Raw genomic sequence first — 15,305 nt, 5'->3', positions numbered from 1 at the left:
CACTGCTCAGCACGATGCCACGTGGCATGGAATAACCCTTTGGCCAGTCTGGCCCAGCTGTCCTGGTGCTGTCCCCTCCCAGTTCCTTGTACACCCCCAGCCTCCTTGCAGGCAGGCGGTATGAGAAGCCAAAAGCCCTTGACTTAGTGTAAGCATTGCTCAGCAACAACCAAAACATGTGTGTTATCAACATTATCCTCATCCTAAATCCAAAACACAGCACCATACCAGCTACTAGGAAGAAAATTAACCCTATCCCAGCCAAAATCAGGATACCTCCTCATCTCAAAATTTAAAAGAAACATTCTCTTCCTTTTGCTGATTTAGCCAAAATTGCTTTCAAGTAGTCAAACTTTGTGTGGCTTTTATTTATTTGTTACCTTTTGTTACTTTATGTTAGACTCTGGCATTAACACACTCCTAAAATTCTCAAATTAGGGAAATGTAGATAAATTCAACTAAACTTCCAGTGGAGTTATATTTTCCTGAAAACTTGTTTAGAATATAATTTACTATTGTCCATAATAATAATAATAATAAAAGGAAGTCACCTATGACATGCAAAAAAGAAAAATGTTTTCTGTTATGTTGTATATGAACTGGAAAATATGTATTTTGTAGGCAATAATTGAATGTGTGGAAATATTTGTATATACAATGGTGTTCATTGTTTATTTGCTCAGATTTTCATGTTTTCCAAGCATCTTCTACATGAGCATTTTAGTTATGTAGATTTAAAGCATTTCCTTTCTTTCATTTAGAAAATTTGTAGAGCTTTGGGAATGGTATTACAGAAAATAAATAACAGACAATAATATTTTAGTATTCATGAAGCATCTTGTTGGGAGCCTATTTTTATGTATATGTAATTCCAATGTATTGAATTGGAAAAGTGCCTTATTCCAAGGAGAATGAATTTGTGTCAATTATTTTTACTACACTCTTTAAAAATTTGTTTTCGTTTTCTTTTAGTCAAACCATCTCAAAATCCAAGTTCAGGTCAGTATTTTCCTTTCTCTTTTCATCACTTTTTTTCCTTGATCCTTATATATTCTTTGTTTTCCTTCCTATTTACACATCATGATGATCTAATATGATTATTTTTTGTTTACTGTTCTTTAAATTGTACTGCTTGAAAATTGTTGCTAATAGTTACTGGTGAATACAAAAGAAAAATATTCATGAACATTCTTGGGAATCAAACTCCCTGATTTGCTTTAACAATATTTGTGGCTCTCTTTTTACTTACTAGGAACATTTGGGAGTATGAGCTTTTATTTGCAAGTATGATTGCAGAAAGGAAGGGTTATGAGCAGAATTAATAGTCCTGATATTGTAGACGTGGGATGTGCCAATACAAAACCAACAGGGTTTTTTATTTTGATTTATTTCCAGTCATACAGAACATAAATTGAGCAATTAAAAAGGATAATTGCCAACACTGAAGACATACCTCTTTCTGTTTAAAAAGGTTGGGTTGCTCTATGAAGGAGAAAGAGAAAAAAAAAAGCTCTCTGATTTAAGGAAAATAATCAAGTGGCAGACCTAATGAACCATGAAGGGCAAAGACACTCCTACAGTTGCAGACAATCCACAAAATAAATCTTTTCACAAAAAATTTTCAGTGGAAAAAAGGACAATCAAGATTTGTCAACATGTGGAATCAGCAGTTTTGGCAACATCTAGAACCATTACAATTTTTTAACCCTAATAAAAGTGATTTCAGTTTTGAATTTATAGTAAGTAGATCATTGGTAGCAGCAGTGTATTCTTGCAGCAGTGAAGAATAGTGTACCCAGTTTTTTTCCTACTAGCCTTACTAACGCTAATGTTCTCTGAGCATTGACCATTGGATTGCGACCATTTTGAGTGGATTTGCGTTCCTTCTGAATAGTCTTTCTTTTTTGAAGAAGAGCTCACAGGCAACATTTTACTGGTTCTTTTCTACACTGAGAAAACTTCCTATACTTTCATGTCATTCTGTGATTGGGCTTTACTTTGTCATCCCCTTCCGCCAACCAGCTGGTGAGCACATAAATATGGTTCACTCAGTCTTCTGCTGAAGATTGGCCTATGGAGATCTGGGCATTTAGGATGATAGAGAATATAGACCTATCTTTTTAGAGATTTCATCAGTCAGGTCCATGTGGACCTTTGAGCATAACTGTTCATGAGAAATGTGAGAGATGAGACTGCTTTTAGGTTAATGAGAAGAGATAAAGTGTGCTAATGGTCTGTAATTTCTCTTGGCATTGTTTCCAATTAGCATCACAATAGAACAAATGGAACTAGAGTGTTTAGTTTTTCATTAGCTGAGAATGAAAAACCAAACAAGCATGATTAGAGATAACCTCATGAATCAAAATAATCAACTTTACACTGTCAATTGCTGCCAAGCCTACTTAAGCTATTTTTAAAGGAAAAACTAGAATTTGAAGTGGTTGCATAAAATGTCAAATATCAGGAAGTGCAATAGACTGCCATTATATCACATTCTCCAAATTTGGTCTATTTGCACAGCAGGAACTCATACAAACATTACAAAGAAAATGAAGTAACGTCTAAGTTCTGATCCATACCCATTGCTTGTATTTAAAGGAAAAAAGAGAACACTAGAACTCTGCAAAATGAAATCTGCTACGTCATTTTGAGAAACAAAAATTCTCCCCAAATCTGCCATTTTTAATAGGTCAAGCTGTAAGAAGCAATCAGTCAGTGCTATCCATCTCAACATTCATTGTTCTCATAGTCAACAGCAATTTGAAAGAAAACATACTTGCAAACCAGAAAGTAGTCAAAGTATCTCCAGCTGTCTAGGTTCTGTCTGTCACTATCCTAAATGTCTTTTGCATGAGCTCTTTGATCAGAATAGGTTCTTGCTGCATTAAAAACACAGGTCACACAAGTCTGTTCATGCATGCCATGGTGCATCTACTCACAGAATTTGTGGCAGTCAGCAATGAGATGTTGGTGCATCTCATCCGGAAGTGCTGCAGGGGTCTGCAGCACCTGGAGGTCTTCCTACTACTTCTCTTCCATGTGTGGTATCAAATTTAAGACCAGGGCCTTAGAGGGCTATCTAACCATGAATATATCAGTGAATGAAAGTGAAATTGGGAACATATTTGTAAGAATAATGGCTTACTCATAAATAGTTATGAAGAAAAAATGATAAATTATTTAAAAGAGAATTTAAGCAGTGAATAATTTGGTTTGTTGTAACAAACTATATCAATTCTAAGTGTTCTCTGTGATCTGAATATTTACTCAACTGCTATATTTTGTGAAAAACTCTTGATAATTTCATAAAAACAGTATTATATCATTGCAAATTTAGGAAAATGGAATTTCTCTTCAAAATAAAAGGGTATGTTTCATTCTTCAAAAAAAAATAGAGCTTATATTTTAAAACTGGGAGGGGTGGTAACTAAAAAACAGAAAACTCTTGAGTTCAAATCTTATAATTTGTTTGCCTATTTTATATAGCCACATTCTTACGTGTACGAAATACATTATCTGCTACTTCAGGCACTAAAAGTATTAACGAATTCACCTAGTTATTTGTAATGATTTTCCATAGCCATGGTGCCATGGTGCCATGTAAGAGACACTGCCAAGAGGCTGCGGTGCCCTTCCCTGATCTTAGCCAGTCATCCTTACTGCTCTTTCAGTGATGCAGCAACACAAGGAATTAGATCAGAAAACTGACCAGCTAAAATCAACCCAGAAGAAAAAAATTGGTTTCCACCAGTCAGTTCTCAGCTCTGACTCAGTTAATTGGGTATAGTTTTGGCAAATGGAAAAGGAGTGGGCAGAACAGGGAGAGCAAACCACTCCTTTATGCTGACTTGACTGTAAAACTCCAGAGGAAGAAACTCATACCATGCTTACTCCTGAGCTCTTTGCTGTATTAAGGCTTGCTTAAGCTTCCATCATTGGAATCTGTGCCTGCTCTCCTTGAATTTTGGATGAAGCAGTTGTTGTGAGCTCCTAAATTTTACTGAATCTACAGCTGTAGTTCCGGGTATGTGAATTTTATGTGCTTCCCTTTTACATAATATCAGGTGCTTTCTAATCCTTCTGTTCCTATGATCCAACAATGTATTTTCTTCCTGTTTTTCAAAGAGAAATGCAACCCAATAAGACTAATTTGGTTTACCACAGCTCCCAGAAGTGAAGCAGAAATTGAATTCTGTTTTATGAGGCCTAAACTGAGCTAATGCCCTCAGTCAGAATCCAGCTCAGATCTGGCTAGGGTCTGTTTACTTGTCCTTGATTGTCACCCGTTATTCATCTCACAAACTCTTGCCAACTGATAAGATTTCAAGGCACATCAACAAAAACCTCTAGAAGTAGCTGACTGAGATTTCTAACACTACAGGGTAGATTTCTAAAAGATGAGCTCAACTTTCCTGCCCTGTTTGATCCTGAGTTTTGCCCATAGTTTAACTCAAAGCCTCCATTTTCAGACTAAATATAATCTGAATTCTAAATTGCTTTGTGGGCTTTTCTTTGCTGCTATTAATTGTATGGGGCCTAGGAAGACAGATTACTAAATTATCTTGTTACTCAATGCCATGTTAAATCCAGATTAATACAATTGTCACAGACAATTAGAGACTCCAAAGGTTGTGGCTTGCTATTAGAAATCCATAACAAAATCTAAAATGAGAATAACAATTTAGCACTTCTTAATCTGTGACCGATAATAACTTGCACTATTTTTCTACGCAGATGAAACCCTCCCTAAGTTCTTATGCAATTTCTGTATAATATAAATTTGTTTTTATTTGAACTTTCAGTCGACGCTGGCGTCGCTGGAATCGATTTAATCGAAGAAAATGTAGAGCTGCAGTAAAATCTGTCACATTTTATTGGCTTGTTATTGTCTTGGTCTTTCTGAACACATTAACTATCTCATCAGAACATTATAATCAACCTGACTGGCTGACCCAGATCCAAGGTACAGTCAAAAATTATTTGTCCTGTTTTTGATTATGTATACTTGCATTTTATCAGTGGCTACTTTTGTACTTTGCCATTTTGTTGTTTGTTGCTGTCCTGAAGGGTGATACAAGAAATGACTGAGTGTATTATATTTCCACATCTGTAACACAGCTTAATGGCAGACCAGTAAAAAATCTGACAATAATAAATTCAAAATTCTGGTACTTTTGTTGTTAAACTGTGCTTGAAAGATGAGGAAGGAAATGGTAACTGGCACAGTAGAACATGCCGTGGGCTGCATTCCTTAAGTTAGTGTGGACTCAAGCTATGACCTGAGCAGTCTTGAACTCCACAATGGATTGGAAATATGAATAGGTCTTAAGTAGTAAGAAAGTCTGCATCCTTGTGTAACTTTTGCCATTTTAAGTCCAAAGTAAAAAGCAAACAACAACAACAGAAAAACACCCAAAACCCAGCCCTTTCATACTTCTTAAGCATAAGACTGTAAACTCATATATAAGTATAAATATGTTAAAATAAAAATGGAAAATATGAGAATTCAGAAATGTCTTTTTTTTTTTTTTTTAATATTTTGTTCCAGATATCGCAAATAAAGTTCTTCTGGCTTTGTTCACCTGTGAAATGTTAGTAAAGATGTACAGCTTGGGTCTACAGGCTTATTTTGTTTCTCTTTTTAACCGCTTTGATTGCTTCGTTGTCTGTGGTGGCATTGTTGAAACCATTTTGGTGGAGTTGGAAATTATGTCACCCCTTGGAATTTCAGTGTTTCGCTGTGTTCGTCTCCTGCGTATTTTTAAAGTAACAAGGTAAGATTAACTAATACTGCTAACTTTAGGCATAGCTGAAGAGTGATCAGCAATTCTTTTATAATACTTCATCATGCACTGCTCTTTTACTGTTTTTTTGGTTGTTTTTTTTTGTTTGTTTGTTTTCTCCTCGTGTGTGTTAACACACACATTTTAATTTATAGGCACTGGGCATCCCTGAGCAACTTGGTAGCATCCTTGTTAAACTCAATGAAGTCCATTGCTTCACTGTTGCTTCTGCTTTTCCTCTTCATCATAATCTTCTCGTTGCTTGGAATGCAGCTGTTTGGAGGCAAATTTAATTTTGATGAAACTCAAACAAAACGGAGCACCTTCGATAATTTTCCACAAGCTCTTTTAACTGTATTCCAGGTAACTGTCTTTCATCCCCTATGAAACATTTTACCTTTGATGATCAACAAAACTGTTTAAATGATCATGTTGCCTGAAAACGAAATCACGAATACTATTTATTCAGTTTACTTTAAGTAGCATTCTGCTCATTAAACTCAGTATTCTGGTAATTCTGCACCATTTGTACCATTGGTTTCATGTCTTATTTGATCTATCTACGCAACATAGCTGTCATATTACTTCACAAAATTAAATCTTATTTGTCCATCAAATATACACTTAGAAGAAGAGGTGGAATGTTATTTTATTTTAATTACTTTGTTTTCTTTAACTTTATTAGTTATATAAAAGTTCAGCTATTCCCAAGTAGGAAAAATTGAGAAGCATTGTAAGCATGCATATTTGCATATGGGTCCTATCAGTTACTATAATGTATAAATAAGTATGAATTTCTTTAAAGGGACACTGCCAGGTTTATTACATTTTTAAAGCAACTTGCTTATTGCTCTTGAAAAGACAGGGCCATACTTACAGTGTATTTTTCACTATTTTCTGATGCTTCTGTTTTTTGTTTTTCCCTCTTTGGACACTGTAATTAGGCATAGCAGTTTCATCTTTGTAGCCATTTTCATGTTCAGCTTACCACAGTGTTTGGTTGCAGACATTGTAGATGAATGTTTAAAGGTGACCCTGTAAGACTCAACTCTGTGTCAGCTTCCTCAGTAGATGTTTCATCTGGTGGCCGACCAGAGCAAGCTAAAAACCTTTTCAAGTAATTTTAACTTAACAAAATCTTAATGAGAAATCTCCTTAAGAGAAAAGTATCCACATTTGACCTGACATTGCCCCTTTAAAAAATTAAGACCATACTTTCAAACTCTGCAAAGTTGGACTTTATTCAGATTTTAGGATGCCTGATTTTCAAAGGAATGAGGCTTCATTCAGTTTGAGAATATGCTCTGGAGCAACCAACCTGTTGGGTGCTCAACAGCTATGAAAATCAGATGATAAATTTAGCTCTCATAAATGGATTTCAGAAATTGGCACGCCTACCACTTGAACAGTCACTTGATTACTTGGAATGAGATTATTTTCCCAGGATAGAACTGATACTATTTAAGTTACTTAAAAATATATAAAGCACCCCCTATAACCTTTCTCATAATAATCAGAATTTTTGTAGCAGTACGGAAGTGTAGTTGTCACATTGTAAACTATGTGAAACCATAGTAAATAAGAAAATCATGTAATTCTCCCACAGCAGTGAGCTCCATTCAGTTTAAAATAGATACCAGTTCAAAAACTATACTGGTACTGTATGTGTATTATGTAATTTATGATAAGGTGACTGGTCCTAGTTAAAACCAAAATTGGGAAAACTCTTTTACAGGACTAAAAAATGACACACTAGAAAAGGTTTGTGACCACTGTTTTTGAAAAGAGAATCTGCAACAAATACTGAGTTGAGACTCTTGATTTTCAAGAGTGTTGAACATGGGGGCATCATCAGATTTGTGGCATTACTGAAAATTAGGGCTCTTAGTTTTGCATGCCCAAATCAATAAAATTCTAGTTTTCCATTTTTGTTATTTTTGCTTTTGAAGTTCAGTGATGTACTTACTTACCATAAAATAAAAGCTAGTAGATTTAAACCCAGGCTTTCAGGAGGTGTTTATTTAAATAGCAATTTTAAAACAATGCTTATTAATGAAAAAAATATGGTATTGCTTTGTGTATACAGAAAGTTAGTTTTATAGTGTATTTTGAGAAGAGGAAACATAATCCTCTATTGCTCTTTTTGATATTGGGGTACTAACAGTGTCTCTGCTTCTTAGATCCTAACAGGTGAAGACTGGAATGCTGTTATGTACGATGGCATAATGGCATATGGCGGCCCATCATCTTCAGGCATGATAGTCTGCATATATTTCATTATCCTCTTCATCTGTGGTAACTGTATCCTTTGTGCTCGCTGGAAACTTCTCCAAATGGGACTGTGTGGCAGGGTGTAACCATACTGGGGGCATATGCAAAATTTCTCTAGGAGGGAGTAAATTGCAGTGGATATGAATGCCCATTCTGTATGTGCTAAGTCCTTTGAATTGACTGTTCTTTGTACAGCAATTCCCTTTTTTTACATTTCCTAACAGATGAGATTCCAGTGATCTCCAAGTGCATCTCAAGCCACTACCAAACCACTAAATTTTTTTTCATTCTTCCTTCAGTGGGAAAAAAACCTTATTCTACCTGCTTGTCTCTATTTGACATCTCTCCTCAAAATGCACGGATGTAGTCCAATCTCTATGACAGTAATTTCCCGTTCATCCTTTTGATGCTTGTGATAAATCTTACGCATACTGACAGTGGAGCCAGCGATCCACTGTATAGTGCAGGGACCAGATGAGAGAAATCTACAAGGAGAAATGTTAAGTCAGTTAGGATTAAGTCTTCAGCAGCATTTCCCTTCCCTGCATTGAGTACACTGGAAATACTCCCTTGGTCCCATATAGCAAAAGAAGCTGGTGTCATTCTCATAAGTTCTTAAAAGGTCAGGAGGTAATAAAAGGGCAAAAATATTCGATTTTCTGTACTATACGGTACTTGAATCAGTGTTTGTACTTAACTGATATGGACTGAAGTGCAGAATTTGATAGAGATTGTTATAGACACAGAAGACAGGGCATTATAAAAATATTTTTTTCAAAATGCCTGAGCAGTCTTGACTTTTACAAAACAATGTTTCGTATTTAAAACTTGATCAGGCAAGCATAAAGTTATTTTGTTTGTTTGTTTAAATACATCAAATATTCTGCTATTTTAAAATCAGTGACCCTAATTGATCTCTGATGATTTTACACGTGGTAATATTCTGGTCCATGAAATGAGTGTTATTTGTACTACACTCCAGCATCACACATCTCTACACTTAAGGTTGGGAACATGGGTTTTATCTCTCTCACATTGTCAGTGTTTCCGCTGATAATAAACTAAACGTGTGGTAAGGCATAATGTCCTTAAAATGATTTGAAACAGATATCTTGCTAAATGTCTTCTTGGCCATTGCTGTGGACAACTTGGCAGATGCTGAAAGTCTAAATACAGCTCAGAAGGAAGAAGCAGAAGAAAAGGAAAGGAAAAAGAATGCAAGGTAAAACAGTTCAGGCATGTTGAATGAGCAGGAGAGGGGAAGAAGAAAGTAAGGAATTAATTCTTTCATAAGGATTTTCTTTACATAAATGCCTTCACCATCTTTAAAATTTACTGGACTCAGGAAAAAAGAAGGAAAGAATTTACCTTGACATTAAAGTAACACCCAATTAAAATAATTTTAGATAAAATTTGGCTACTGACTGGGAAAATAGGGTCATCTAAGGACATAATGATAAGCCAGCTGATATTTAAACATTACAATAGTAGGATTTATTGCACAATTAGAACAAGAATGTATTTGTTCTTGCCAGTGAATTTGTTCTTGCCCTGTGGAATCAGTTCTGTAACCCTTATACAGAGAAGAATACAACCTTCTGTGAGATCAGTGCATGCGTATTGAAGTCAGTGCAAGTTGTTATTTGAGTCCAAGGGCACAATTTATCCACCTAGAGAGGAGTAATGATCATGCATTGCATTTTTTGGGGATTAGCTTCTGCAATATGTTCAAAATGATAATGTTTTAAATGGATGTAGTGCATTCAAATGCAATAGATTTTATTGCTCTGACATCTGCTTTAAATATAATTTTAAATATTTTACAATATGTTTAGGTATACTCTGAATAGAGTGGGTATAGTTTGATATATATATAGTTATATATATATATATATAGTTTGGTATATAGAATGGGTATAGTTCACTTTAAGTCTTCTGTCTTTACATTATTTGCATTGTAATTTTTTAATTTTTATATATATATTTTTTGTATTTTGTAGAAAGGAGAGTCTGGAAAATAAAAAAAGTGAGAAGGCAGAAAGTGACCAAAAGAAGCCCAAGGATAGTAAGGTGTTTATTTTTTAAAATGTGTCTTTTAGAGAAGCAGTTTCACTGATTCTAAGGAGTACTTTTCAAGCCTGCTGTGCTTTGTGATTTGTTTTATGAATTCATCGTCCATACATTTTTTCTAGGCAAAGGAAACTGTTCTGATGCTTTGCATCCTTGCAGAATCTCTTAGCCCAGAAAATCCTTTTGATTTTGATATTCTGAGAAGGGGACCTCTTAGAGCATGCAATAATTAATTGACATCACCTTAGGATCCCTGTATGTGTTTTGCCAGATAAAGCCAATGAAAGAGATTAGTGAATGATAAATTCTTATTTGAATTTTCAAATGATTTTAGTATATTTTTTTTAACCAAATCTGTTGGTTATATCCTGATTATAATATACACAGGTAGAAGTATGTGGATATTATATAAAAATCATCTTATAAAAACGTGTTAAAATGTTAGTTTTCTTCCACTGTTCTCTGTGTTACACTGTTTCAAAAAAACTCAAAGTAAACATGGGGGTGACTTTCTTGACTTCAGGGGCTCAGTTGTTTTGCTTTCTAATAAGTTTTATACACAAAGAAAGCTATATGAAAAATTATTTTTCTCCTTGTGCATCTCTTTCATTGTCGTAGGTGACAATTGCTGAATATGGAGAAGGAGAGGATGAGGATAAAGATCCCTATCCACCCTGTGATGTACCAGGTATGTGAATACTAGCCAGAAGACAAGAGCATTTAAGTTTGCTAAAATATCCTAAAGTAGCTCTCACTGAACACTGCATCAATTCATTTGAAGTTGGTGAAGTTGTGCTGTTATCACTGGATAAATGGATCTGTAAGTGAAGTATGACCTTTTTCTTCAGTTCCCTAGACCGTACATACATGAGAGTTAATACTGTGAGCCTGAAAACTGCCAGGCTTATTCCTTTCATGGATGTGAGAGCAAATTCTAAAATGTTTGGCAAAAAAGGAGATTCCAGGGCTGAAGGTGTTCAGTTACTTTTGTTTTAGCTTCTTCTAGTCCAGCGGACATGTCTGTCTAATAATAAGTTTTGACTGATTATCTGGACACCTAATACAGAAATCTGATTTTACCCTACCTTTTGATTACCTTAATATCCTTTTTATATTGTGGAGCCCAGAACTGCACACAATATTAAAGGTAAAGCCGCAGCAACAATATATTTATAGTGAGAGAATTACCTCTTTTGACTGACTGGCTATGCTGTGTTTCCAAATGCAGTTTGCCCTCCTGGCTGCCAGGGGACACTACTGGCTCATTCACGCTCAGCCTACTGTCACCCAGAATTCCCAGATCTCTTTCTGTTGAGCTGCTCTCCAGCCAGTTGTATCCCAGTCTTTACCTGTGTCTGGCATTGCCCTGTCCCAGCGTTGTGTCAGTGCCGGGCACTTACCCATACTGAATTTGATCCCATTGCTGATTGTCTAATGTTCCAGTCTATCTAGATCCCTCTGAAAGGCCTATCATCCCTCCAGAGAATCAACAGCACCTCCCAGTTTACCGTTGTCAGTGAACTCACTAAGAGTCATTCCACTCCTGCATCCAGATCACTGATAAATGCTTTGAACAGAACCAGCCCTAGGCCTGTGCCCTGAGGAACACCACTAGTGACCAGCTGCCAACTAGATGTAGCCCCATTCACAACACTTCTTGTAGACGAGTATAGTGTTGTCTAGCTTCCAGTCAGCAGGGACATCTGCTAACTCCTTCAGTACTCTGGGGTGAATCTCTTAGGAACTTTCATAGATTCATTCATATTGGTTCATAGATTTTTAGAATTGTGGTATGCATATATAATTTTCCAGTGAGCCATATATATTTTAATAAAATTGTATATTGTTATGAAAAAAAAAAATAGTCTTTTTTTCTTTCCTAGTAAAAGAAATGTTTAATTTAAAGTAGGTGAAGACGAAGAAGATGAGGAGGAAGAACCAGAGGTACCAGCAGGCCCACGTCCCCGTAGAATATCAGAACTAAATATGAAGGAGAAAATAACACCAATCCCTGAAGGGAGTGCCTTCTTCATTTTCAGCAGCACCAATCCGTAAATACCATTTTGAAAAATACTGTTTTAGCTTCTCAGGTGATGAAGGCGCAGGCTTCCTTGCAATGAGGTGTGAGGTTAAGGAAAGAATTGCAGTATCTGTCTGCAGCAAGATAGAGATTGGTATATCTCCTACAATTTTGTAAATGACTTGGTAAATAAAACTAATTTGTTATATACATTATTTTGCTTCCCACTGTCAAAGATGACAGCATCTTTTACATATAGACTATCAAGCCTTCATCAGGGTGAAAAGTATTCTTTAATGTATATTAGCTATTTATTTTGTGAAGTGAGTGTTTTTTACATGAGATAGGATTCCTGGAAACCCTAGGAAGAATGGTACCTTTTTGTAGCTGTAAGGATGAGAAAGAAGAGAAAGTAAGAAAGAGAGAAAGTGAAAAGGAGAAAGGATATATATATTCCTCTTAGGGGGACAGTATTTTTCCAGATTCAAGCAAACACTGAAGAGAAAGAAAATTACTTAACAAAAAAAAAAAATCAAGAAAAATAGTAGTTGGATTTGGGAAGGAACAGGAACCTTTCACCAATGTCTAACTCCAGAACATTTCAGGTTCTATAGCGATGAAGAAAGCAAGCTTCAATAGTCAGTAAAAGTTGTTACTGATTGTTGGACAGAAGTGAACAAGTGAACAGAATTCATTTCCTACAGGACTGAAGATAGCTGATACATTCATATATAGCAATTTTATCAGTAGTCTTAGAAAGGATTTTAAAAGTTATTTGGTATGGGAAAATACTGTCTTCTCAGTAGTAGAGGTTATCACAGGTAAGACTAAAAGACAGCATGAGGATCAGGATACAATGTTTTGGTCTTGTATCTTACTGATTACATGGGCTATCTAACATTCCTCAGAATTTTCAGACAAACTGGAAAGACATCTATTTAAACTGTTAATTTTAAGAACACATATGCTGAATGCAAAAATCACTAGATCTGAACATATCAAATTCCTTTTGACTTCAAGTAGTGCTATAGTTTCTCAGGCCAAAATTTTGCTTAACTGAGATACACTGTACGCTGATAATCTACTTAACAGTAGAGTAAATTTTTACTAAGAGCCTCCTTATTCTTCAGAACAATATTTCAGACAACTTTGGTGTTCAACAGTTAAGAACCCGATCCTGCCTTTTTGCAAATTTAATCCTGGACCAACTCCAGTGAAGTGCTCAGTAACCTTGGTCTCAGTGATTGTAAGCATATGTGCAGTTCCACTTCGTCATATTTGGCTGACTTGTAGCAGCTCTGTAATATTCAACACTCACTTGTCCTATAATTCTGCAAAAAAGAGTCTTCCGAGGAGATTCTGATTTAAGTGGAGTCTTTAAGTAACACAATGAGATTTCCATCCTAAACAACATTTCACCAAATTAATATTTTTGACAGCTTTAATAAATGTCAAATCAAACTTGGGATCTGAAATGACTTAACATGTGGCATTTGGCCCATTTGACATTGTCCTTTATGTATGTGCAGTGATACAAACACTGGAACTTCTAATGACATTCAAAATTCCCATTCTGCTGGGAAATTACTTCACTTAGATTCCTTTGTTAAGTGCGCCTTCACAACAGGTGGACTGGATTTCGAATTTTTTAAATTTTTATAAGGCATAGCAATAGCTTCAGCATATACACTGCTTTTTAGTTGCTGATGGTTCCCCTGTTCCATTGGCATTGGCAAAGTAATAGAAAATCTGTATTAGCGATCTGCTGAATTCTATTTGCACATGTAGTATATTTTTGTATTTCTTCTGCAGAATTCGAGTGGGATGCCACAGGCTCATCAATCACCACATCTTTACCAATCTCATCCTTGTCTTCATCATGCTGAGCAGTGTTTCCCTAGCAGCAGAAGATCCAATTCGCAGCCACTCTTTTAGAAATAATGTAAGCCCATCATTTTTATGTCTGAAGATTAATATTTCCTCACAGAATAACAATCCTTTGGGACTACTGCCTGAGTTTTGATTTTCAAGTTAAGAAACTTTCCTTTTACTTTTTCAAGTCATACACAAGTATTTTTTTTCTGTAAAAGACATAAATCTTTTAAAGACAAGTAACTTTACTGTTGGAACATCATAGGTATTAGAACCATTTTGTATTAGTGGTGAAGTAAGCCTATCAAGTTATTGTGAGTTGTGCATGCTTTTGATTAGGTATGAAATAGCTGAGGTGATGGAACCAGTAATAGTCTGTGGGGACTTGGACAGAACTTCCAGTCCTCTCCTGTCTTATTATTGATTTGCAGAGATAGCCATGGAGTTAGAGAAAATTTTTCCACATCTTCCAAGATGGGTCTACTAGGTCAGTAAAGGTTCCAGTAAAGAACTACTGGGGCAATTACATGGAAAATGCAGCTTTTGTTTAGCCTCTCCTTCTAGAGAAAAGCTTGAGAATTGAACTCAAAACATTAAAAAACAAAACAAAACAAACAAAAAAAACCATAACAGGACATCAACAGAAAGACCTTCCAAAATCAATCAAAAAATAAATACGTGCATTATCAAAATTCCAAACTTTTTTTGTTTCAAGGTGTGGGGATGGCCACAAGTTGACAGTAGGCTGGGTGCTAATCTTTTGTATCTGAAGAATTACCATTCTACTTCAGATTTTGTCTTCAGTTTTGACACACATCTCAGCGCTGCCCAACTTTGGCTTTGCATTGTAGAATAGTCACAGGGTCCACAAACTAGATTCCTTCCAGTTGAAGCTGAAATTTACACTCCAACACATACACTGAATGCAAAAACTTTTGATTTGTTAAACACGTCAAATTCCTTTTGGCCTCAACTAGTGCCATAACTTCTCAGGCCAAAATGGCCATCTTATGTAATGAAGATACATTCTACTCAAATCATCTGCTTTGAGGTAAACCTAAGCTGAGAAATGCACTTTAACCACTAACAGGACTTGAGTTCATGTAATGAGAACAGACATATATGTAGGTAAAATGGAGGTATTGGTCCTCAACATTACTTTCATACTCTGCTCTGCTCTTGTGTCCCTGTAGTTCTTGCTGGTATACGTGCAGCCTCTGAAGTCTTCTTTGGACTGTCGACATTCCCTGAACATTTTTTCAGTAACATTATTAAAAAACAAAACAAAA

The 15,305-nt window shown here is 35.7% G+C and overlaps 1 protein-coding gene across 19 annotated transcripts in view; it reads left to right on the top strand.

Annotated features, from left to right (window-relative positions):
• Positions 1-15,305, top strand: part of CACNA1D (calcium voltage-gated channel subunit alpha1 D) — a 188,890-nt gene that overhangs the window by 108,121 nt on the left and 65,464 nt on the right. For 18 of the 19 annotated variants that reach the window (XM_040568772.1, XM_040568770.1, XM_040568765.1 and 15 more), the window contains exons 11-20: positions 973-999; positions 4,803-4,963; positions 5,549-5,774; positions 5,939-6,146; positions 7,964-8,084; positions 9,162-9,276; positions 10,055-10,124; positions 10,743-10,812; positions 12,031-12,175; positions 13,957-14,086. In XM_040568772.1, coding sequence (XP_040424706.1) covers positions 973-999; positions 4,803-4,963; positions 5,549-5,774; positions 5,939-6,146; positions 7,964-8,084; positions 9,162-9,276; positions 10,055-10,124; positions 10,743-10,812; positions 12,031-12,175; positions 13,957-14,086 — 1,273 coding nt within the window. The remainder of the gene's footprint in view (positions 1-972; positions 1,000-4,802; positions 4,964-5,548; positions 5,775-5,938; positions 6,147-7,963; positions 8,085-9,161; positions 9,277-10,054; positions 10,125-10,742; positions 10,813-12,030; positions 12,176-13,956; positions 14,087-15,305) is intronic. The other variant, XM_040568759.1, reaches the window with a different exon arrangement.

Source organism: Cygnus olor, chromosome 10, assembly GCF_009769625.2.
Source record: "Cygnus olor isolate bCygOlo1 chromosome 10, bCygOlo1.pri.v2, whole genome shotgun sequence".
Classification (NCBI taxonomy): domain Eukaryota; kingdom Metazoa; phylum Chordata; class Aves; order Anseriformes; family Anatidae; genus Cygnus; species Cygnus olor.
Note: the sequence above shows the minus strand (reverse complement) of the source record. Positions and strands in the feature narration are given on the sequence as shown.